Genomic DNA, 23,630 nt, shown 5'->3' on the forward strand with positions numbered 1-23,630 from the left:
AATAGATTTGGTCTTCATAATTTTTGTTTGCATGGCTAGATCTTGGTGACTGGGTTTGCATATTCAGTAGCTGGACACCCTATATTGCCACATGAATTGTAATCGTTACTTCACATTTGCATATGTGGACATATGGACATATCGATATAATCTAAGTAAGGGTCTTCCCCAAAGAATGAAATCCAGTACATAAAAGGGTTAGATTGAAATGAATTTTGCCATGCAAAAATTGTTGTATTGTTGTCCCTTGTTTCCATCTGTGAAATTGTATTATTTTACTATGGCAGATAAGATTTTTCTAAATTATATACTACTCCCCGCCTCCTCAACCTCTACCTCAACAGCAGAATAGAAGTTGGATACTTTGCCTCCTCATTATCTCACTGTGTTGGCCTTCTGTGTGACTTGCTTTGGGCAATAGGATGTTAAGAGATGTAAAAAAAGGTTGAGAAGGTGCTTGTCCTGTTTTTCCTTCACCATTGTCATATGTGGAGGAAGAGCTTTCCCTGGGTAGCTTCTGCTTCCTCACACTGATTTCTGGGATGAACTACACGGAGGGGACCTGAGACGGCTTCCCCAGCTCCCCATCATCATCTTCATCATCGTTATCATCAATTACCTGTCTCTCTTAGAACTGGAATTGAGAAGTAAGGAGGCCATCTCAGGGGCATGTTTTTTTATTTGTTTGTTTTAAAGATTATTTATTTATTTATTTGACACAGAGAGACACAGCGAAAGAGGGAACACAAGCAGGGGGAGTGGGAGAGGGAGAACTAGGCTCCCCACTGAGCAGGGAGCCCGATGTAGGGCTCCATCCCAGGACCCTGGGATTGTGACCTGAGCTGAAGACAGACACTTAACGAGTGAGCCACCCAGACACCCCTCAGGGACATGTTTTAACACATTTATTTGAATTAAAGAAGTCCCTTTTCTGAGGGAAAGCTAGTCTGATTTAGCAGATGGTGTAACAGTGAGGCCTGCCTTTGCCAGTCAGATGCCGTGGTGGACGTATTCCATAAAATAAATGAAGCAAATGTGTAGCACCAAGTTCTGACTGGAAACACCATTTAAAGACATATAAATATTATGCCAGAAACTACATCCTCTCCAATTATTTAAGCTCATGATAAGGAATGTTAAGTGCCAACTAAAAAAAATGAATGACAATTATGTAATATTTCAAAACCCTTTCAGGGGTTATGTCACTATAAAATATGAAGGCACTGCTCCAGACCACGTTTAATACAAAAATACCTAAGATATGGATTGGTAATAGCCTCTCTAAATACAAAACACCACATAATTTTTAAGTCGAAAAGAACTTCAGAGCTCATGTAGGTCCACCATTCCTTTCTCAGAAAAAATCTGAATTTAAAACAGGTAAGTGGTTTGCACAAGGTCCAACTTCCATTTCTTCTCTGTCAGATCACATACACACAGACACATGCACACGCGTATCCTTCCTCCACTTCCTTCTGGACTCTGGGGGTGGCTGAGCCTCAAATTGCAGATTCCTGAGAGAGCTTCCAGTCTCGGCCTCCAGCGGCTTATCTCTTGGCAATCAGCTCTCTCCCCAGGTTTTCCCGGCAGCGGCCTGCTCCTGCTAGCTGTCTGCGCTCAGTGAAGGGGCTGCTTATTAATCCCTTCAACCTCCCTGAACTCAAAGATCTTATTAATTTATCCAAATATAATAGAGACAGAGATAATCCGCAGAGGATACATCTCCTCCATCTGATTTCTACCATTGTAGTCACACTTCTGTTTTTTTAAAAATATCTTTTCCCCTTTTCTCATCAGCTTTCATGCATGAGGAAGGACAAGCTGGTATCATCACCAAGTTATGATGGTTTTCAATCCCTGCATATGTCTGATCCCTACTCTCTCCTCTTTAACTTTACTAAAGCTGTATTTATTCAGGATGTCACTTCACTTTTGGAAAATTATAACACCCTTTGGGCTTACAGCCTCTTACCTATTCTCCATTTGGCTCCCTAAAATGATAATTCTAAAAACTCACACATGATGATGATGATCATTGGCTTTCAAAGCCGTTAAAGGCTCCTTATCGCCCACCTGCTAGTATCCAAGCTCCACCAATACGGCTTCCAAGGCCCTCCACCATTTTGTTCCCATTTATCTTGCTGGTCTCGTCCTCCTCCTGGTCTTCGCTTTCCCTTTGTGCTTCAGCAACTCCAGTGTGTCGTTCTGTGTTCTTACTTCCTTGCTGTACCCTCTGCCTAAAATGTTCCTTTTCTTGGTGGACCTGCTGAACCTCCTTCAAATCCTCTGAAACTCCTAGTTCTAGATAACCCCTAACTAGGCAAATCTCTATTCCTGGACTTACCCCTGGACAGCTATTCTAAGAGTTCTTTTTAGGAAGAGGTTGTGTTTTATTGATATTTTATATCCCCAATGGAATAAAAATGGTTAATCAAAGAGCATTCGCTCTAGATATCTGGATTCTCTTAACTCCTTGGTGATGGTCTGAGATAGTGATTTCAAAACAAATGGACTCTTTTGAAGTTCAAGAAAACAGTACTTTAGTGTAATCATGGCTAATCATGGTAATGATGGCTGATAGGCACTATGGCTTGCTAAGTGCACGGTGATGATCTAAATACATGATAACAGCCTTGGATTCCTGTCAAAATCCTATATTTACGATAGCCATTTTACAGGTGAGAAACCTAAGGTTAGGAGAACTTAAATAACAAAGCTAGAAAGGGGAAAACTGACATTTAACCAGTGACACAGTCTAAGTTCTCAATGCTCGATTCTACTGCTTATTCTTGCTGAAGATGAAAAATGGTATAGCAAGGTTTCTGAACACAGACTTCAGTGGATTTTATTATAAAAATACCATTGCATTTTATGTTAAGAATAAAAACTCATGATTGGTCATATAATACTCAATCCTCGAGTGCTTTCATCTGGTCCCAAAGCTTCAAATACCTTCTATGTTCCCATTACTCGAAATGTACATTTCCAGCTCAGATCTTCCTTCCAAACTCCTAACCCCAACTCCAGTTCTTTTCCTGACATTGCCTTTCTGCACGTCAAATAGACACCTCCACGGTAACATTTCAAACAATGAACTTCTGATCTCCTCACAAATCAGCTCTGCCCACATTCTTGCCCACCCCCAACTAATGGCAACCCCAGCTTCTCGTTACTCAGGCTTAAAATCTCAGGTGGTCCTTGACTGCTCTATTTCTGCACAACCCACATCAAATCTATCCAGAAATCCTGTTAGCTCTACCTTCAAAGTGATCAAGAATGTACCTGCTTTTTCCCTACCTCTGCCTCCGTCTCTCACCTGGACCACTGTAACAGCCCCCCAACTGGCCTCCCAGGGTCTCCCATTGCCACTGCAGTGTCTTCTCAACACAGCAGCCAGAGGAAGCCCTTGAAAATAGACACCAGATCAGGACCCTCCTTTGCCCCAAATCATACAATGCCTTCCCCTAACACTCAGAGCAAAACTTAAGGTCCTCCCGGTGACCTACAGATACACCCCATCCTTTATATTTCTGATCCCCTCGCCTAACTTTTCTTCTTTCTTCTTTCTTTTGCTCTAGCCCAGTCACGCTTAACGTTTCTACGACAACCCCAATATATTTCTGCCTTGGATCTCAGCGCTGACTGTTCCTCTTCTGCAGTCCTCTTGCCTCAGAAATGCACACAGCTATGTTTCTCACCTCCTTTGAGTCATTGGTTAGTGTCTCTCTCTCTCAGTGACGCTGTTCCTAAGCACCCCATTCAAAATGGCAATCTCACCCCCCTCCCAGCACTCCCAATCCTTCTCCCGACTCTGTAGTGCCGATCATACTCTCTTGTTTCCTTCCTATCGTGATCCTGTTTTGTTATCTGTCTTCCTCCATCAGAATGTACAGAGCGGTGGCTGCATTGTAGCAAATGCTCAAGAAGACACTGCTGAACAAATGAGCTATTATCAGTTATTAGTATTCAACTTGAGTTCTCACCAGGAGAGAAAAGCAAAGAGCTTTCTTAGGGTAGCGTTCGTATTAGTAACATTAACAGGAGAGAAGGTGCTAGAACAGCCCAGCTCAAATGCAGGATGGCAGTAACACAGAGCATATGTATATATATCACTGTGAATAAACGTATGGACTTTGGAGTCAGGGAGCCTGGGTTCACATCATGACTTGGCTGCCTATATATTTGGGAAAGATACTTAAATCTCAGTAAAATGAGAATAATAATAATAACAATGCCTGTCTTGTAGTACTGATTGATTTGTGTATTTGTTATTATTTTTTATGTATTATTTATTTATTTATTTATTTACGTATTTATTACTATTTTTATGGCATCAGGCACTGTTCTCATCGCTTTACAAACACTAACTCACTTAATCCTCACGACAGATCCATGGGTAGTAACGAGTATTATGCCCATTACCCAGATATGGGAACTGTGACACAGAAAGCCTAAGTAACTTTCTCAAAGGCATGCAGTTAGTTAAAGGTGAAGCTGGGGTTTGAGCCTGGCTATTAGACCCCAAAGTTCAGCGCTGCTATGCTGACTCCCCTTATGATGAGGATTAAGGGTATCCGTGCAAGTCAGGTTTCTTATCATGCTGGAGACTTAGTAAGTTCTGAAAATGTGTGGTTCTATTACTATTATTGTTACTGAATAATAATGAGTTTCCAATCTATTTTCATGGTTCAGAAATTAACACAGCTATAGAAGAATCAACATAAAACACACTAAACATGCTTTTCCTAACCCTGGTCACTAAGCACAAAGCCTGGATGGAAATGAATGCACAGAACTTATAAATATGTTGACTGTTCATGAAAGTAGCTTAAATGGCAAATATGATGCACACAGATCACCTTAATGAAACACAAATCCTACATAATTTTATTGTTATTCGTGCTCTTTTTAATTCTTCTGGAGCGGGCTACACATTTATCAATTCAAATAATTTCTAAATACCAAGAAACCCCGTGCTGTCATTCATGTACAGAGACAATGTTGGCCAAAGGAGGGGGGCAGAATGGAGAACCCATTGTTTTAGGCAAAAACGTGGCCCAGCTGTTCTGCCCCGGAGTCACGATTACTTACAGACTGGCGGCAGCTCATACTCGACTTCAAGAACCACTCTTTCGCCAACGTTCTTCAGCAAGCTGATGATCTCATCATGGCGGAATTTGGCCAAGTTGATCCCATTCACTGCTTTGATGTAGTCCCCCACATCCAGCTGGTCACTTCTGCAATACAGGGAATGTCGCTTCAGTGGACCCGTCCTCTCTACAGGCCTATATTTTCCACGTTCCCTTCGTGAAAATGCACCCAAGCCCCCAAGGCCCATGTGGCAGGAGCCCCTGCCTTCTAGGGTGCGGCTGTCCCCTCTCCCCGCCCCCAGCCCCAGGAGTAGGAGTACAGCTAAAGGTGGATGAGAGATTCAGCTATCCCTCGCCTGCTGACCAGGATACTTAGAAAGTCCTCTACAGCATCTGCTGTGGTCTCTAATTTTTTCCTAACCCATTGCATCTTTTATTTTTAAAGAGCACTATGACACAAAATAAAGAGGTTTCTGGTTGCTGTTTGGTTGCTCTGCCTGTAAAGAGTTGGTTCTCTAGGAACAGAGTATCCAGATCCCGGCACACCAGGGATAAAAGGGACTTTTTCTTCCTTTTTTTTTTTTTTTAAAGATTTTATTTATTTATTTGACACAGAGAGATCACAAGTTGACAGAGAGGCAGGCAGAGAGAGAGAGAGGGAAGCAGGCTCCCCGCAGAGCAGAGAACCCCATGCGGGACTCGATCCCAGGACCCTGAGATCATGACCTGAGCCGAAGGCAGCGGCTTAACCCACTGAGCCACCCAGGCCCCCTTTTTCTTCCTTTTTATCTCTATCATTTTGCTGGCAGCCTCCCGGACATTTCCTAGCCCTCAAGATCTTCCCTGGGAGTTTGCTGAGGGCTAAGGAAAGGGTCAGCTTCTTTTGCTACTTATTGCTTACAGCAGGATGAAAGAAAGAAAGAAAGAAAGAAAGAAAGAAAGAAAGAAAGAAAACAAACTACAATGAAAGCATTGGGTTTCAGTACTATTCTTGCCTCTCCCTGGCACCATAATAGGACTGTGGCTAATTTTGGGTTTTAGGCAGACTTTACTCCTAAGGCGAGAGCAGGCAGTAAGACCAAAGACAGTCCTTACAATTTGCATCATGAATGAGGACCTTCAGTAATACTCTGTCCCCAAACAGAAACACCTAAATGCATTTATTTTATATAAGTCCAGCTCTAACCATTCCTCTTGGGCGAGCTCTCCTACCCTGCTCCTGCCTGAGGTCCCTCCACGCTGTCCCTCCTCCCTCGGGTTTACTCACTCTCACTGGACAACTTAGCCACCTAATTCTCCGTGACAATGCTCACCTTGTCGCTTTTTACTATCATGCAATGCTGTTATTGTTCCCACGCTTTTCATGCTTTTTACACCTATCTCCTCTAGTAAATTATAAGCCCTCCTAGGGTAGGGATCTTATCTGTAATTATTTTAGTTTACTACTTGGAAAATGGTAGTGCCTTCAACAATGAATAGTTGGGCACTGATCACACGTGACCGGCACAGCATCACCTTTAATTATGGCATCAATACAAGTGAAGATGGCATTTTCCCTTCTATTTACTCTCGCTTCCAGGCTATGTAGGAAAAAGTTCTGGAGATGTATGAAGCCCTAGCATCACAGATTGGCCACAACGGTTATAAAATAAAGGAGGCTGTGGGGTGCAAAGAAGGCTCTCTTCTCCTGAGAAAAGGAGATTAAGGTGCTTGTGTTGACATCAGCCTACTTTATAAACAATACCCAGATTATGGAGCAATCAATTAGAAGAAGCTCATATATTGTACAAACAAGCTGATCATCCAAAGTAATCACCATTCTCGATGATGCTTTATAAAGCAAGAGCTCTAAAACTTAATTTGTGATTTCATAGACAAGACTATCAGTGTCCAGGATTTAAGACCCATGAACCTCACTTGTAATGAAACCTGATTGTCCCCTCTAAAGTACTTGGTGACTCCGTCTCTAAAGCGAGCCCTCCTGTACCCAGCAAGCAAGACATTCTGCCTTTGGCCACGATTAGGCCAATGTGCCGTTCATCAGAACAAGGACACCATGAGACGTCTTCATCTAAGCTTTCTATCCTTTTGGAAGTTGTGTCTTTGTCTTGATGAAAGGGAAGCTCTCGCAGGTAGAAAAGCAGAGACTATATGGGACAGGGGGAACTGTCATTCAGACACTCGGAGATGGCCTCCTCCTCCTCTCGGCTCACCACTTCCCTCCATTCCAGGCTTACGAGTACCCATTATGTGGATCATCCTTCCCGTTTCTGTGATGGGAGTATCTCAATCCCACAGCAGCCCGTCTGCTGTTCAGAGGCACGTTTGGGGATGACAGCCACACAGGCTTTTTAGATTTTTTTTTTTTAATTTATTTGCCAGAGAGAGAGAGAGAGAGGGAGAGAGAGTGAGCACAGGCAGGTAGAGTGGCAGCAGAGGCAGAGGGAGAAGCAGGCTCCCCGCCGAGCAAGGAGCCCGATGCAGGACTCGATCCCAGGATGCTGGGATCATGACCTGAGCCGAAGGCAGCTGCTTAACCAACTGAGCCACCCAGGCATCCCCACACAGGCTTTTTAAAATGAAAGTCTTCTGAGGGCCTGGTGGCTCCCCGGTGACTCGGTACAGGCCAGAAAAGCTTCTGAAAACACGCCCCAGTACGCTTCTGCCCGGCAGACGGCAGCTGTCATATTTATTTATTAGTGACCTTTTCTGATGGAGCCTCAATTTTTGCATTAATCACCCCCCTGTGTTCCTTTTCCTACATCCCCCTGAGATGCAGTTACCTAGCAGCAATTCCTCCTTGCCGCAGGTTCGAGACTCTGGGCTTGCCGTCCTTGTCAACTCCGCCCGACACGGTCAGCCCTAGGGTGGTGCCCTCCTTCTTCATCAGCTCCACCACGGTGGAGCCTTTGAATTCCTCTGTGAAAAGAAAAGCATTTGCTTTATTAAATGGCAGTCGAATAACGAGATACTGCTGCGCCTGGTGAAGGGACTCCATCCCATAAACTCTCCCTGCTTTTTCTTTTATGAGAAAAGATCTGCAGTCTCTTTTCCACTGCAGTTTGCAGAGTATCTCAGAAAGACGTCCATGCAGGTTAAGCGGAGAAGATATTCCATTAGAGGTTATTAAAATGGGTACCAGTGGGGTAGTTCCATCTAGGGTCACAATTAAGAGGCCAGCATGGGTTATATGCACATGACAGTATCTGCCCTTTGTTTTCTGTTGTTCTCAAGCGACTTTCTCGGGTTTCTCTCCTTGCAACTCCAACGGGAAGAATTGAGAGTTGCAAGATAAGAGCCTAGAACAGAGTTTTAAGTAATGATACAACAAGAATGATTTTAAATAATAATATATATTATGCAGCAGCAAACTCCAAGCTCTTGGGACATTTTGGCTGAATACAGCAATGGACCCAAGAGAAAAGAGCTGTCTATAGGTTCAAGAAAAATGTTCCTTTGAGAGGCAGGGCAGAAGGTCATGGCGGAGAGGGAGGGAAAAAAATGAAACAAGATGGGACCGGGGAGGGAGACAAACCATAAGAGACTCTTAATCTCAGGAAACAAACTGAAGGTTGCTGGGGGGAGGGGGAGGAGGGATAGGGTGGTTGAGTGATGGACACTGGGAGGGTATGTGCTATGGTGAGTGCTGTGAATTGTGTGAGACTGATGATTCACAGACCTGTACCCCTGGAGCAAATAATACATTATGTATTAATAAAAAAAAATAGAAAAAAAGAAAAATATTCCTGACTCTATTGTTTTTCATCTTTTGGGAAATGAAGTATAATGGCTTCAGTTAACAACTCATATCACTTTGTACAGGATGTGTCACAGTATGGGAAGTCAGGGTGGGTCCTCAGAATCCCCAGGTAACTGCCATAAATCCCTCATTCTACACTTTCAAATTTAAGATCTCACAGATCTTGTCCACACAATGTCTCTATACGAAGAGGGGACCCAAATCTTCTGATTTTAGGCACAACAGAAAAGTGAGAAAACTTTGAGCATATCTTTTCTTTCAGAAGTAAAAATAGGTAGTCAACCATGACCTATCCAGAGGTTAATTATGATAAACGCCATTCTCAAGTTCTCTGTTACATTATTCCCCACTCTGGATACACACTTTCTGAATTGGGATGGGGAAATTCAAGTTGCCCAGTTCCTCCTGAATCACATTACGAATTTTAGGAGTTATGATCTTCTAGGACATCAAAGACACTCATATTAAAATGCAAGAATGGGGGGCACCTGGGTGGTTCAGTGGGTTAAAGCCTTTGCCTTTGGCTCAGGTCATGATCTCAGGGTCCTGGGATTGAGCCTCACATCAGGCTCTTTGCTCAGCAGGGAGCCTGCCCCACCCCCCTCCGCCGCCTGCCTCTCTGCCTACTTGTGATCTCTGTCAAATAAATAAATAAAGTCTTTTAAAAAAAAAATGCAAGAATGGATTTTCTTCTTCAAAGTTAAGAAACCCAAAAGGTTACTAGCACACCTCTTCTCCTTCCTTAATTACACATAACAGAGTTAAATGTTATTTCAAAAATCTATAGGAATGCTTACCATAAAGTTTTTAAATTGTTGCTGCTGGTATACTACCTCACTAGCCAATGAAAAAACTCAAATCATGTTCGGGAGGGAAATTTTCACTCATCTGACCTAGTAAGGAGAACAGAGTATTCCAGGAAGGAAGGCGAGGGGCCAGGCCACTGGCATCCTCACCAATGTACTGAGTCACATTCCAGGCAAGGCTTTCAAGATTGCCAGGTCCTGTGACCTTAGCAACCTAGAACACCCACTGTTTCATGATAGACTCATGACCCTGCACATGTGAGTGGTACTATTTTTTAAAGTAGAAAACCAAGGAAGAGTCTATGAGTGTGAATGATATCAGCTTCCTTCTCTACATTTTGTATGAGAGACCAAACCATAATTGAAATTCAAGGATCAAAATTCTTGTCATGCATATACAAGCACACGGCCTTTTCCATCATTTACCAGAAGGGTTTGAAACAAAATTTCATCACTGTATGCATTTAACCTGTATCCCCTCAAATCAGAATAAAACAGCCCCTTCTCCCTCCCATAAAAACATAAATAAGCTCAGCTGTTATTTACAGAGCCTAACTTAACAACCAATCCCTGTAAGTCATTCTTGGCAGGAGGCTAGGTATACATTATGTTCAAAACTAGGTTAAAAAGTTAAAGTAATGAGAATAACATAGCAGATGATGACTAGATACAATATAGAGGCATAATGTGCTCAATGATTTTGCCCAACAGAAGAATTCTTTGCATTTTCTTTAAATACGTAGATTGATCCTGTATATTTAAGCATTTGGTCACAGATCTGTACCTGAAGAATTGGAAGAATAGTTTTTTAAGGGCCTATTTCAAAGGTCAATCAGAAATGGACAAGGAAGCAACTATGAAACACTGATAACTGGTATAGGAGAAATAAGTTTTAACTAAAAGGACCTTCATTCCTACTCAGTTTTTCAAGAACATGTTTCCTGCCTAAAATGGGATACCTACATAGGTGCAGACTTATGGGATGTGGACAACGCAGTTTTCTCCGGAAGGGACCCAGGTCCTTACCAGGCTTCTGGCTGAATCCTGGAAATCTAGAAAAAGCTTAATTCCTTTAGTTTAATTTGTTCTTGTTAAAATATAAATCTACCTGGGCTTCTTTTTAAACTGGTAATAGTCAATTACCTTCTTATTTTAAAATCTTTCCAAACTTTCCCCAAGTGCTAGTTTTAGTAACTTGAAAGAGAAAATATTGACGCGCCAGTTAATTGAGTAATTTGTGCATTCATGGATTCGAGCATTTACTGAGTGCCTACTATGAGCCAGACAATGAAACTCAAGAGATGAAAAAGTCACAGATGCTTGCAGCCTAGTCACAGAGGCAAATGAGTCCCCGGCCACCATGCCAGAGTGTGTTCTGGGGCAAGGTGGCCACAGGAGAGACGGGCTTGTCTACGATGTAAAGTGAAGAGTGGCTGTTCCCAATGCTGCATCTATTTCACAATTTTGTCTCCTGTCTAATCTGTCTGTATTTATCGACAAGGATAAGCTGAGCAGAACAGACTAAAGGAGGAATCTAAATTAGGCAAAACTCAGGAGTAAAGAGAGAATATTGTTGCAAGAAAATGTGCTGAATCACGTGAATGTTAACTGCCAGTAAGCATATCTAGACCCCAAAGGACTGACTAAATCTGTGGGTGTTTCGAAGAAACAGGAGAAAAGCAGCAATTGGGAGAGGGAGGAGCATGCTTCTGGAGTTTACTTCCTGCTAATCTGCACTCTCCATCAGATGAATTGATCATGTTATGTATTTTTTGATGTTTCATGTTTGCATAATGATCTAATGACAAAGAGAAATGATGACAGATGCATTCAGTTGCACAAGTTCATGTACATATCAAAGCTTACTGAACAAAACTCTGCAGCAAAACACTAGAACTTAGGCCAGTCAATATGTAATGACAATTTCTTTCTTTGTGATTTAAATTGTAAACATCCCTTCCTAAATTAAGAGGACCATGTTGAGAAGACTGTAGCTTCCCCAAATTAGCAAGCAGCACAGGGAACAGATGATGCCCAATTGGCAAGGAATGAGATGGTTCTGGATTAGACGTTTTCCTTCATCACCATGTTTAATTATCTTAGCAAAGAAATTGCAGGTTTACATCTGTATGTGTGCTCACTCAACGTAGCCAACAAGAATCACACCGATAAAATGGGATTTAGTTATTTGCTGTTTCCCTTGGATTTGTAATTCAGTCCTCTTGATTACTGAACTCCAGAAAGCTTTAAGGAAAGTAGTAGTGATGCCTGGTGAAAGCAAGAGAATTACAAAAAGTTCTTGCAAACAAGGAAGTTCAATAACATAGTTACAAAATTAATGTGCAGGAAACCATATCCTTTACATAAACAAATAGATGGTTAGAAGTTATCATAGAAGGAAAAAAAAGCCATTTACAATAGCAAAAAAAAAAAAAAAAAAAAAAAAAAAAATCCCAGGAAAAAATTTAATGAAAAGGTACAAGATTTACATGAAGAAAACATCACAAACATTTCTGAGGAACAAAAGATGAGAACAAATGTAAAAGCACTGAATTGATTCATTCAATAAAAAAATGAGCACTTACTACATGCCATGCATCATTCTAGGCTTTGGAGATATAAAACTAAACAAAACCAAGAAAATTCTTGCCATTTAGGAATTAATATTCTAGTAGGTAGCATAATCTAATATCAAAAATATGTCAATTCTCTTTAATCTCTGAAGTTCATAATATCAATAAAAATGCCAATAAGATTTTTTTGGACCCAAGATATATTTAATATTATTGCAAAAATAAAACATGCATCCTTGCAAAGATTCTGCAAATAATTTTTGTCCCAAAGTGGAGCTGTTTAATATTGCTATGAAAGAATATAGAGAGCCTGTCCATGATGCCAACTGGATGAGGTACTGGAGTCATGACTGGAGGTTATGCTACTAATTATAGATACCCAGATACTCTGGAAGCATGAACCTGGAGTGGGAAGGTTGGCAAAGCCTCTGTGTATGCCTTGCAGATGTTGGTCAGAGTCTGGATCTTCTAGGCTTTACCAAAGGAGAGAAGCAGAAAGGAAGGAAGGAAGGAAGGAAGGAAGGAAGGAAGGAAGGAAAGAAAGAAGGAAAAGAGGGAGGGAGGGAGGAAGAAAGAAAGTGAGAGGAAGGAGGGAGGGAGAAAAGAAAAAAGAAAAGAAGTAGCAAAGACATAGGGCATTCAAGACCCATCATCAGACCATCCTAGTGTTTTGTAATACTGATTTGCATAAAAGAAAGGTTTGGCATAAGAATCATATTTTGTTTCATAAAACTCTTTGGCATCTGGACATTCTGGCTTCATGGCTTCTTTTAAAAAAATATAATTGGTGGGTATTATGGAGGGCATGGAGCAATGGGTGCTGTGCATAAACAATGAATTCTGGAACACTGAAAAGAAATTTAAAAAAGAAATAAAAATTTAAAAAATATACTAATAGTTTACTGTGGGAGAAAAAAATCTGCAAACACAAATTATGTGAAATGTGATATACAAAAAAAAAAAAAAAAAAAGTCAAGAAAGGGCTGTCATGGTGTAACCTGCGAGGACCCTTATCAGTCTGGGCAAGTAGTGCTCTGGATGGCTCCTTGGAAGAGTGATCCCCGAGCTTTCTTGACAAGAGCCTCAGTTCAGCAAGTGGAGAAGGGAAGGTACTAGAGGCACAGGAACAGTAAATGATAGGTGATTACATGGGTTCTGGGAAGAGGATATCCATCAGTTTAATCTGCACTTTGTCCATCAGGCTGGGTGTTAGAATCGCCTGGGGAGCTTTTCAAATACCAATGCCTGGGCCAAACCCAGAACAAACCATCAGAGTACCCCCTGATGGTAATTTTTAAAATTAAACTTTAAATTTTGAGATAACTGTAGATGCTCATGGAATTCTAGGAAATATTGTAGAGATCCTGTATACCCTCTGTCTTGTTTTCGCTTGTGGTAACATCATGTGAAACTGTAATACAATATCGCAAGCAGGATATTGACATGATGCTGTCAAGATACAATATAACATGTTCCCACACCCACTTCTCTCTTCCCTGGACACCCTAACCCTAACCCATTCTCTGTGCTCATGACTTTGTCATTTTAAGACAGTTAAATAAATTGCATCATACAGTTTGAAACCTCTGTGGTTGACTTTTTACATTCTGTACAATCTTCTATACAGTAACAATAGTTTGTTCCTTTTTATTGCTGAATAGTCGTCCATGGTATAGATATACCACTGTCTGCTTAACCATTTACCTGTTGAAAGATGTGTAGGTTGTCTGTTGTTTGGGACTGTTATGAATAAAGCTACCGTAAACATTCACGCACAGGTTTTTGTGGGAACCATAATAATTCATTTCTCTGGAATAAATGTCCAGGAGTACAACTGCTGGGTCATATGGTAGTTCTATATTTACTTTTCTTCTTTTTGATTATTTAATTTTATTATGTTATATTAGTCAACACACAGTGCTTCATCAGTTTTTGATGTAGTAGTGTTCCATGATTCATGATTTGCATATAACCCCTGGTGCTCATTGCAAAACGTGCCCTCCTTAATACCCATCACTGGGCTCACCCATCCCTCCATGCCTCCCTCTGAAATCTTCAGTTTGTTTCCTGGAGTCCATAGTCTCTCTTGGTTCATCTCCCCCCCCGATTCCCTCCCCTCATACTTACTTTTCTACTAAATTGCTAAATTGTTTTTCAAGATAGCCATACCATTTTATATCCCCACCAGCAGTGTATGAATGATTCAGTTTTTCTACATCCTGTCCACTACTTGATGTTAGCCATACTGATAGATGTGTCAGTAACATCTAATTATGGTTTTAATTTTTGCATAATTTGAGTCATTTCCCTAATGGAAGGGAAATAGAAATAGAGGGGAATACTGAGTGCCTAGGAGCCAGACAATGAAACTCGAAGATGAAAAAGTCCCAGACGCTTGCAGCCTAGTCAGAGAGGCAAATGAGTCGTAGACCACCATTTGTGGTCTGTGTGTGTATTTATTTGCCATCTGCATATCTGACAGATGACGTATCTTGCCATCTGACATTTCTTTGGTGAAATGTCTCTTTATGTCCTTTGCTTATTTTCTTTAGATCACTTGCTTTTTTACTATTGAGCTTTGAGAATTGTTATATATTTGAGGTAATAATCCCTTGTTGATGATGAGATTTGCAAATATTTTCTCCCAGTCTGTAGGTTTTCTTTTCACTCTTCTGTAGAGCAAATATTTTTAATTTTGATGAAGTGTATGTAATTAATCAATTTTTCCTTTTATGGGTCATGTTCTTGTCAAGTCTAAGAACTCATCACCAAGCCTCAGATCCTGAAAATTTTCTCCTTTCTTCTATAGTTTCTAAAAGTTCTATAATAATATTGTAACATACTATAACCATAATATAGAACTATCCATTTTGAGCTAAATTTTATTTAATGTGTGAGACTCAGTAAAAAATTCATATATTTTTTGAGGGGAAAGTTCTATAGATGACCAATTGCTCCAATACCATTTGTTGAATAAGCGATCTTTCCTCCATTAAATTGCTTTTGCACCCTTTCAAAAATCAAGTATTTTATGTACCATTACTAAGTACTTCTGATTCTTTCAATTTATATGTATTATTTTATTATTTTTTTTCCAAATTGCAAGTAAGTGGTTAGGATACAATATATACTGTGTTTGTCAATTTCCAGATCCTTCATTCTTTATTTTGTTCCATTGATGTATTTATCCCTCCACAGATACCACACAGTCCTTATCACTCTATCTATAAAACAAGTCTTGAAATTGGGGAGGCCGATTCCTCCCTCTTTATTGTTCCTTTAAAAAATTATTTCAATTATTTCTTTGCCTTTCCATATAAATTTTGGAATAGTATTGTCTATATCTACAAAAGCTTTACCTGGGATTTTTATAGGATTTGCATTAAGACTGTATGCCAGTTTAGAAAGAATAGACATCTTTACTATGTTGAATCTTCAAGTCTATGAACCTGTTATGTCTCTCCAGTTACACAGACCTTCTTTGATTCATTCATCGGCATAACGTAATTTTAATTTTGTATCTTGTGGTCTTGCTGAACTCAATACTTCAAGGAGGTTTTTTGCTTGTTTGTTTGTTTTGGCTTTCATAGGGTTTTCTATGTAGACCATCATGTTCTCTGCAAAAAAGGATAGTTTTGTTTCCAATCAGTATGCCTTTTATTTTTCCTTTCTAGCATAAAGCATGAGTTAGAAATCCCAGAACAATGTTGAATGAGTGGTAAGAGTGGATATCCTTGCCTTCTTTCCTGTCTTAAGGGGGAAAGATATCAGGTGCTTCATCATTAAGTATTATGTTAGCTGTAGGTTTTCTTCATCAAGCTGAGGAAGTTCCCCTCTATATCTATTTTTCTGAGAAATTTTATCATGATGAGTATGAATACTGTCAATTTTTTCACCTTGATTAGTTGCGGATCATGTGATTTTTCTTTTTTAAAGTGATAATGTAATGGCTTACACTGATTTTCTAATATTAAACCAATCTTGCAAACTAGAAATCAATCCTACTTGTTCATTATATATAATTCTTTGTATACATTGATGGATTCTATTGCTAATATTTTGGTAAGGATTTTCTTTGCATTTATATTCATGAGGAATATAGTACGTAGTTTCTTTTTGTGCTATCTTTGGTTTTGGTATCAGGGTAATAATACGAGTTTCATAATATGAATTGGAGAATACATTCCTTCCTTTTCTATTTTCTGAAGAGAATATAGAGAATTGGTGTTTACTCTTTTTAAACATTTGGTGTAATTTTTCAATGAAGCCACTTGAATCTGAACTTTTTTTTTTTTTTTTGCAGGTTTTAGATTACAAATTCAATCTCCTTAATAGTTATAGGATTATTTATATTAACTATGTCACATTGTGGTGAGTTGTGGTACATTGTGCTTTTCAAGGAATTGGTCCATTTCAATTATGAAAATCCTTGCAGGTGGGGGAACTGGACATAGGTATTTTTTTTTTTTTTAAGCTCTCCAGGTGATTCTGACATGGAGTCAAATTTGAGAGATACTGATTTAGAAATTGGTGCCATGAGGAAAGATGGGTAGAAAACAGACTGGGAAGCAAACAAAGAAAGTGCTCAGATTTAAGTTTTAGGAAAGGTAAGCCTGTTATTAGGTAAAGTAGTGGACTTGGTAATGATGGTATGAAGTGTTAAGGAGAAAGGTATTAGATTTGGGTCAAGGAGAACCATTAAAAGCCACTGCAGTAAAATAATGTAAGTTAGACTTTGTTGTGACAAAAATTAAAAAATGAACAATTGCTCAACCACAACAGAAGTTTATTCTGCTCACATACAAACCTAAGGTGGGTGTTCCTGATTAACACCCAGCTGCTCTCCACATAATGGTTCAGGCATCTATGCTTTGTTCCATTTTTACGACACTGTCATCTTCCAGGACTCTGGTTTCCAAGTTATGAACTAAGACGCCTCAAGGTTCCCTAGTGAACTCACAGGACCACCATAGACTATTTTAAATTTTTGAGGAACATAGAGCCATTCTTGATATCTGTTGGACACAACACCACCTATTATCTTGAAGTAGTTTTGCTCAACATTGGATAATACTGCATTGCTTCTGTTGATGTCCTACCTTTCCAAAGTTAGGTTTTGAGTTTTATAAGAAGGGAGCTCCATGTGAAAATCAATGCAGAATAGGAAATAAAGCTGTTAATGTTTGATCTGAAAGTCTGAGAAGTTGTGCAGTGCCCAAGAAACAAACATATACCATTCTAAGTACTTCTGATTCTTTCAGTTTGTATGTATTATTTTTTTTCAAATTGCTAGTAAGTGGTTAGGATAATATGTACTATGTTGTTTAAACTTAGCTATTTAATAAATGGAACTATTGATATTTCATTTGACCTGGAGCTCCTGTAAAAAAAAAATAATAATAATTACTGAGACATTAAGGGCTCTACAACCGAGAAAGTTTGGAAACTTCTGCCCTAGGACTTTAACCTGTCTTCTTGCACCTGGGGAAAGCGGAAAAAGAACTTTCTTAAAAGCCACACTGTTCACATTCCAATGGCAAGAACACATTCCATGTCCACACCTAACTGTAAGGGAGGCTAAGAATTGGAATGTAGACAGATGTCAAAGCAATAAGAGTAGGTTGGGGTTTAAGGGACAGGTAGGCAACATATGAGAGACTGAAATCCATCAACAGCTATATGGATGGTATGGATTCCAGAAATATTGAGGAAGAACTGCCCCGAGTCAGAGACAAATCACTGTGTGGGGAGTGAGGAACTGTGAGGGGCTAGAGGATCTCAAGGAGTCCAACTCGTTTGATTGGGGAATATTGATGTCTGTCACTAAGAAAGGGAATCTGGAAAATGAGAGGAAGTTTCTGTGGCTGTGTCTCATTGGAGAGGGGACAGTCACATGATATAATACCATATACAGAGAAGGAAAATGTGACTTAAATATCAGGGGAAAAACCTAGTGCTAGGATAGTTTTTGTCATACCTTAAACCAAGTGAGTGGTCTGTAAGACCCTCACCCTACAGCTGTAAAAAAAAAAAAAGTACATTTTAGAAGCAACCTCCATAGGCACATTCAGCCAAATAAGCATTGGTGAAACTCTTTACTTCTTGAAGTTCCATTAACTACATAGATTTTACAAAAAAGATATAACCAGTGAAATGGAAATACAACTGATGAATACTCTATGCCATAAGTCACAAATTTCCCAACGCTAGTGATAAGGATAGTGTTTCCTCCCCCTCCCCCACATCTCCAGCGCCTAGAACAGTGCCTGGCGTATTAGTAGGTATTTCTGGTAACTGCTGAATGAATGAGCACATCAGTTCCAACAGAGGGAATTATGACTAGGCAATGAGCATTGGCTTGCAGCGAACAGAATTATTGTTGGATGGTGCAGAAGCAAAAATGATAAAGGAGCAGAATTTAAACAGCAGAAGACATGGTTATTTCCCTAAGCTTACTTGGTTGATCATTATCATCATTATTATTTTTACCATTTCTTTAGTGAGGGGGATTGAGGCCCACACCAGAATACCATAGCTATATCTGTGTATTACTTTTGGAGAGAATATTACTGCTCACACTACAGTTTTATCTATATATTAATTTTAGTGGTGCCACTAGAAGTTTATCCCCCTCAGGAAATAAGCAGATGCTTTTTCCAATACTCATTCCAAGTTCCTCCTAACAACCCCTGGTTCAGCAAAGCTGCTGGGATCAAAGCTGGGTTTCTGTGATGAATGGCTGTATTTTCAGTCTCAGTTCTTGCCACCCAGACTTGCGGAGAAAGGTCTTCTGGCACTTTCTACCTCTGTGTAGTGACATGAAGGATGGACCTGAATTTCTCTCATCCCCTGGGAATCTGAGCTTAAGTTAGACTAGTGGCAGAGATGTACAGCACATAAATATTACCCAGCACAAATATTCATGTGAAACAAAATCATGATTGGTATTTATCTTACGCAGTGATAGAGATGGCTGGATTAATATCCATATGTTTCTTAGGGCACCTCAAGAAAAAAAGAATATATAAATATGCAGGACCGAATATAAAAACCTGAGCCTCCTGAAAGTACATGATAGATCCCAGTGTAACTGATTCAGATACAATATGTCTCCTAAAGCATTGGGAAAAGGTGTCACCGATTTTTAAATATGGCAAAACTAGAATTCTTTCAGTTTTCCACTTTTTCAAAATCAATGATTTAATTGTCAAAATTTGGTGTTAAAATTTCCCAGTGGCACAACTTATTAACACATTATTTAATTTCTCTGGGTCTTAGTTTCCTTATCTCTAAAATAGTGGTAATAAGAGTACCTACTCCTAAGGTATTGTGAAAACTAAGTGATAAAATTCTTGTAAGGAACGAACTTATTAAGTGACCTTATTATATGCGGCACATGGTATAATATATATTTATTATGTTAATATGTATTAATTATTATTGTATTTATTATAGCACCTGCTACATGCTGCACATTAAGTGTTCAAAATATATGTTAGTCATAGTATTATTATTATCATCAGGACCTTAAATTCCAGGTGTGCAGATGACCAGTCTTCTACTGTTTCTGATTGTTATGAATAGAAGACAAAACAATGAGCAGTGGCATTTCATCATTTGTAAAGTCATATATTCCTTTGAGAATCTAATGAAAGCGATGGGCTCCCTCTCCAGAGAAGTTTTGTATATAATTTCAGGGGAATTCATGGGCACTCTTGACCACATCCCTGTACTCAAGAAACCATAAGGCTCTTGAGTCACATCAGATTTGAGCAATGTGAAAATCAAAGAACACCAGCTGCTAGGCTGATATTTTCTAATTTGTGCACATAATCAGGTAAGGGTCATGAAACAGCAAATAACACCCAAACCTACCATTCATATGTTCCTATGTAGTCATTTAACAATCGAAAGGAAACCATATCCATGATAGAAGAAATAGGAAGTGATTCACCTCAGTGAAACTTCCCCTCTTCCTGAGCAGAATGGCCTGTGCAGTGGGCATGTATATCTCAGAATCCATAAGGACCAGCAAAAGGCACTGTTCCAGTAATTGCGCTTGTCTTAAGAGCCCCAGGCAACTGTCCTTTGAGAGAACTCTCCCTCTGTGACTTTTTACTTGCGGCTGGTTTTAACCACATTTTCCAAGTTGTTGACACAATCGAAAACTGGATTCTATAAGTGAATCTTAAAGAATTGGCACAGCTAATTTTGAAATTATTTGGATCTTCCGTGGTCTCCTAGAGAAGTTAACTGCATTCTTACAGCTACTTGTGTACCATATAGGTTCAAAAATATTTTTGAGCTCTAGCATTTCAAAGACCAATAATCACTGCCCTTACCCTTTACAGCTTACATTCTACATGTCTAAGGGACAGATGTCTAGGCTAATAAATTCATTTAAGTGTGTTTGGTCCACAGCATGGCCCAGGAGCCTGAAGAATCACAGTTCAACCTGTGGTCCTGGGAAAACCTCCTACAGCCTATAGATGTGCAGTTAGAGATTTAAGTTCATCCTTCAGGTGATAGTTCTTAGGTGATATCTATTAAGATATAAAAACCAGAGCTACTGTGTAGGGCTGGATTAGAATGATCAGATAGTCTGGTCTGGGAGTCTAGTTGAACTAAAGGGATGAAAGATAGGTCTTTTCAATTGAGAGTGAGAAGAGAGAAGCACTCTGGAAGGGAAGGAAGACATTGAGACATACAGATGTCAGGTGAAGCTATCATCAGGGGATTAAACAGCTTAGCTAGTTCCCAGGAGGAGGGCTAACTGCTGCTGAGGCACTGTTGCTTCTTCAACGATAACTGGAAGGACACTGCTTGGGGTCTTATTCTGTGTGAGAAGGAAATGGGTGGATGATGAACTTCAACGAGAAATCAGACTTCTTAAATCATCCGGGCAAAGTGGACTGAGAACTATGCTTGCTCCCATGGCTTCCTCCTTCCCGTGATACCTCAGTACCCAGGAGTCCAGCATGAGGTAGACAGCTTGACTGAATAGAGAAGTTAAAATAAGGAAATATTCTGACACCTTTTAAGATTATCCATCCTTTTAGAGCAATTAATACTTTTCAAAATGTTCTCACATCCACGATCATATTTAACCTTCCGAACAACTCTGTGAAGAGAGTAACCCTCCCATTTTACAGACTAGGAAACTGAGATTTGAAAATTAGTTTGCTGTGCAGAACTTTGTACCTGTTTCAGCACATGAAACTTGCATCCTTGTATAACTGAAAGCCATAAATGTTTAGACTCATCATCAATTAATGGCGAAACAACGGTCATAGAATGTAATGAAATGCTATTGAGAAAGGGGCTGAAAAATAAGGCCCTCCCCAGGTAGAGTCCAAGCCATCAGAGTAACAGTAAGCTAGTGAACTAGTCCCTCTCACGTTGTGACAGATGTCATGGGTATTTATTTGACTTTGTCTTGTTTTACGAGACTTGATCTGTTTCAAATAAAGGAACAGATGGAGAACTAATAGTGCACTCACTGCAGACAAACAAGAAGCAAGGCATCAAGGGAGCCCTGTTGGCTCTCCACGGAGAAGCCAGGCAGCAGGGCTGTAGCGAATATGAGTTTTATTGGAACCCTCTTGAGACCTCACTGGAATTCAGAACAGGGGGAGGCTGTGCTGCCCCCATCAAGGACAGCTCCCACATCCTACCTTTGACTTCCTCTACCCTGACAAGGACAGGAGACGTCTCTCCTAGCCCCTCTCCTGGTCCAACTCTTGTCTTTGGGAAACAACTATATTCTCATCCCAAAGAAAAGGTTTCCCATTAGGGTGAGCAGCAGGGAATGAACAGACAAGCCGGAGTCATTACTGCTTCCTCTCTGTATTAGTACCTCCATCACTGTAGGGAACGCGAACTTACCCAACTATCTTGCAGCTTCACTCTGAATATGAAATGTTTTAGTCCTTTCTGTCCCTCCCTATCTTCCCTCCCTCCATCTTTCCATTGAATAGTTACTGATAATTTGCTAAATGCTGGGCACTTTGATATCTAGCAGTAAACAAGACAGACTCAGCCCCTGCCTTCAAAGAATTTATATCCTAGTAAGAAATATAGATCCTAAACAATTAAAAGTCATAACAAATATGATTAGTAATAATTAGTGAAACAAAGGGTAAGGATTCTAAGTCCAGGGCTAACTAGGAAACTAGGAAACAACTGCTTGAAAAATATTCACAACTGGTTCATTATGTTCACATGGTCAAATGGTTTTGTAAAATTTGAAAAACATATTTTGGAGTTCTTTTTCTTAAACAGTTGCCCCCCCCCCCCCCGACCAACCCAGTTCCAAAAGCTTCAGGTACCACAAAACTTAGATCTTCCTCTGGTAACATCACTTTACATCTAAATAGAGCTTTAAGTGTTGCCTCATACAGTAACATGCATTTTCTCATTTGATTCTCATGGAAACCCAGGATCTAAGAATGAAAACCACTGAAGCTGTCCAAGGTTAGATGATTTGCCTAAGGACACCATATCAAGCAACTCATTTGCTAGAACTTAAAACCAGGTGCTCTAATCCTAAATTCAACCTTCTTTCCACTCTATCATTTTGCTTCACTCAGGCTCTCTTGGCTTGACAAGTTGCCCAAGTGACACTTCACCAAGTGGTCCATATACACCATGGAGTAGGATGCCTTCATCAGAAAGGATGAATACCCAACTTTCATATCAACATGGACAGAACTGGAAGAGATTATGCTGAGTGAAATAAGTCCAGCAGAGAGAGTCAATTATCATATGGTTTCACTTATTTGTGGAACATAACAAATAACATGGAGGGGGGTGCCTGGGTGGCTCAGTGGGTTAAAGCCTCTGCCTCAGATCATTGTCCCAGAGTCCTGGGATCGAGCCCCATATCGGGCTCTCAGCTTGGCGGGGAGCCTGCTTCCTCCTTTCTCTCTCTCTACCTCTCTGCCTACTTGCGATCTCTGTCAAAAAAAAAAAAAAAAAAAAAAAAGAAATAAAAAAGAAAAAAAAAAGAAAAGAAATAACATGGAGGACATGGGGAGATGGAGAGGAGAAGGGAGTTGGGGTAAATTGGAAGGGGAGATGAACCATGAGAGACTATGGACTCTGAAAAACAATCTGAGGGTTTTGAAGGTGCGGGGGGTGGGAAGTTGAGTGAGCCTGGTGGTGGGTATTATGGAGGGCACATATTGCATGGAGCACTGTGTGCCGTGCATAAACAATGAATTCTGGTACACTGAAAAGAAATTAAAAAAATAAATTTTTTTTTAAAGTCCAAAATTCTAATCAATTCTAAGATTATTTTTCTTTTTCTTCTTGAATGTAAGTATGAAACATTAAAACAAATTGTGGTTCAAACTGATTGTGAAGGTCACTTTCACACAACAGATAAAGGAATATTTACTGA

At 39.9% G+C, this 23,630-nt stretch overlaps 1 protein-coding gene across 5 annotated transcripts in view; it reads right to left on the bottom strand.

The window, feature by feature from the left end:
• The window catches only part of GRIP1 (glutamate receptor interacting protein 1), a 677,260-nt gene that overhangs the window by 143,810 nt on the left and 509,820 nt on the right, over positions 1-23,630 (bottom strand). For all 5 annotated transcript variants that reach the window (XM_059186254.1, XM_059186253.1, XM_059186252.1 and 2 more), the window contains exons 3-4: positions 7,874-8,009; positions 5,092-5,237 (exon numbers count right to left, since the gene is read on the bottom strand). In XM_059186254.1, coding sequence (XP_059042237.1) covers positions 5,092-5,237; positions 7,874-8,009 — 282 coding nt within the window. The remainder of the gene's footprint in view (positions 1-5,091; positions 5,238-7,873; positions 8,010-23,630) is intronic.

The sequence above is a fragment of the Mustela lutreola genome, chromosome 8 (genome assembly GCF_030435805.1).
Source record: "Mustela lutreola isolate mMusLut2 chromosome 8, mMusLut2.pri, whole genome shotgun sequence".
Taxonomy (NCBI): Eukaryota; Metazoa; Chordata; class Mammalia; order Carnivora; family Mustelidae; genus Mustela; species Mustela lutreola.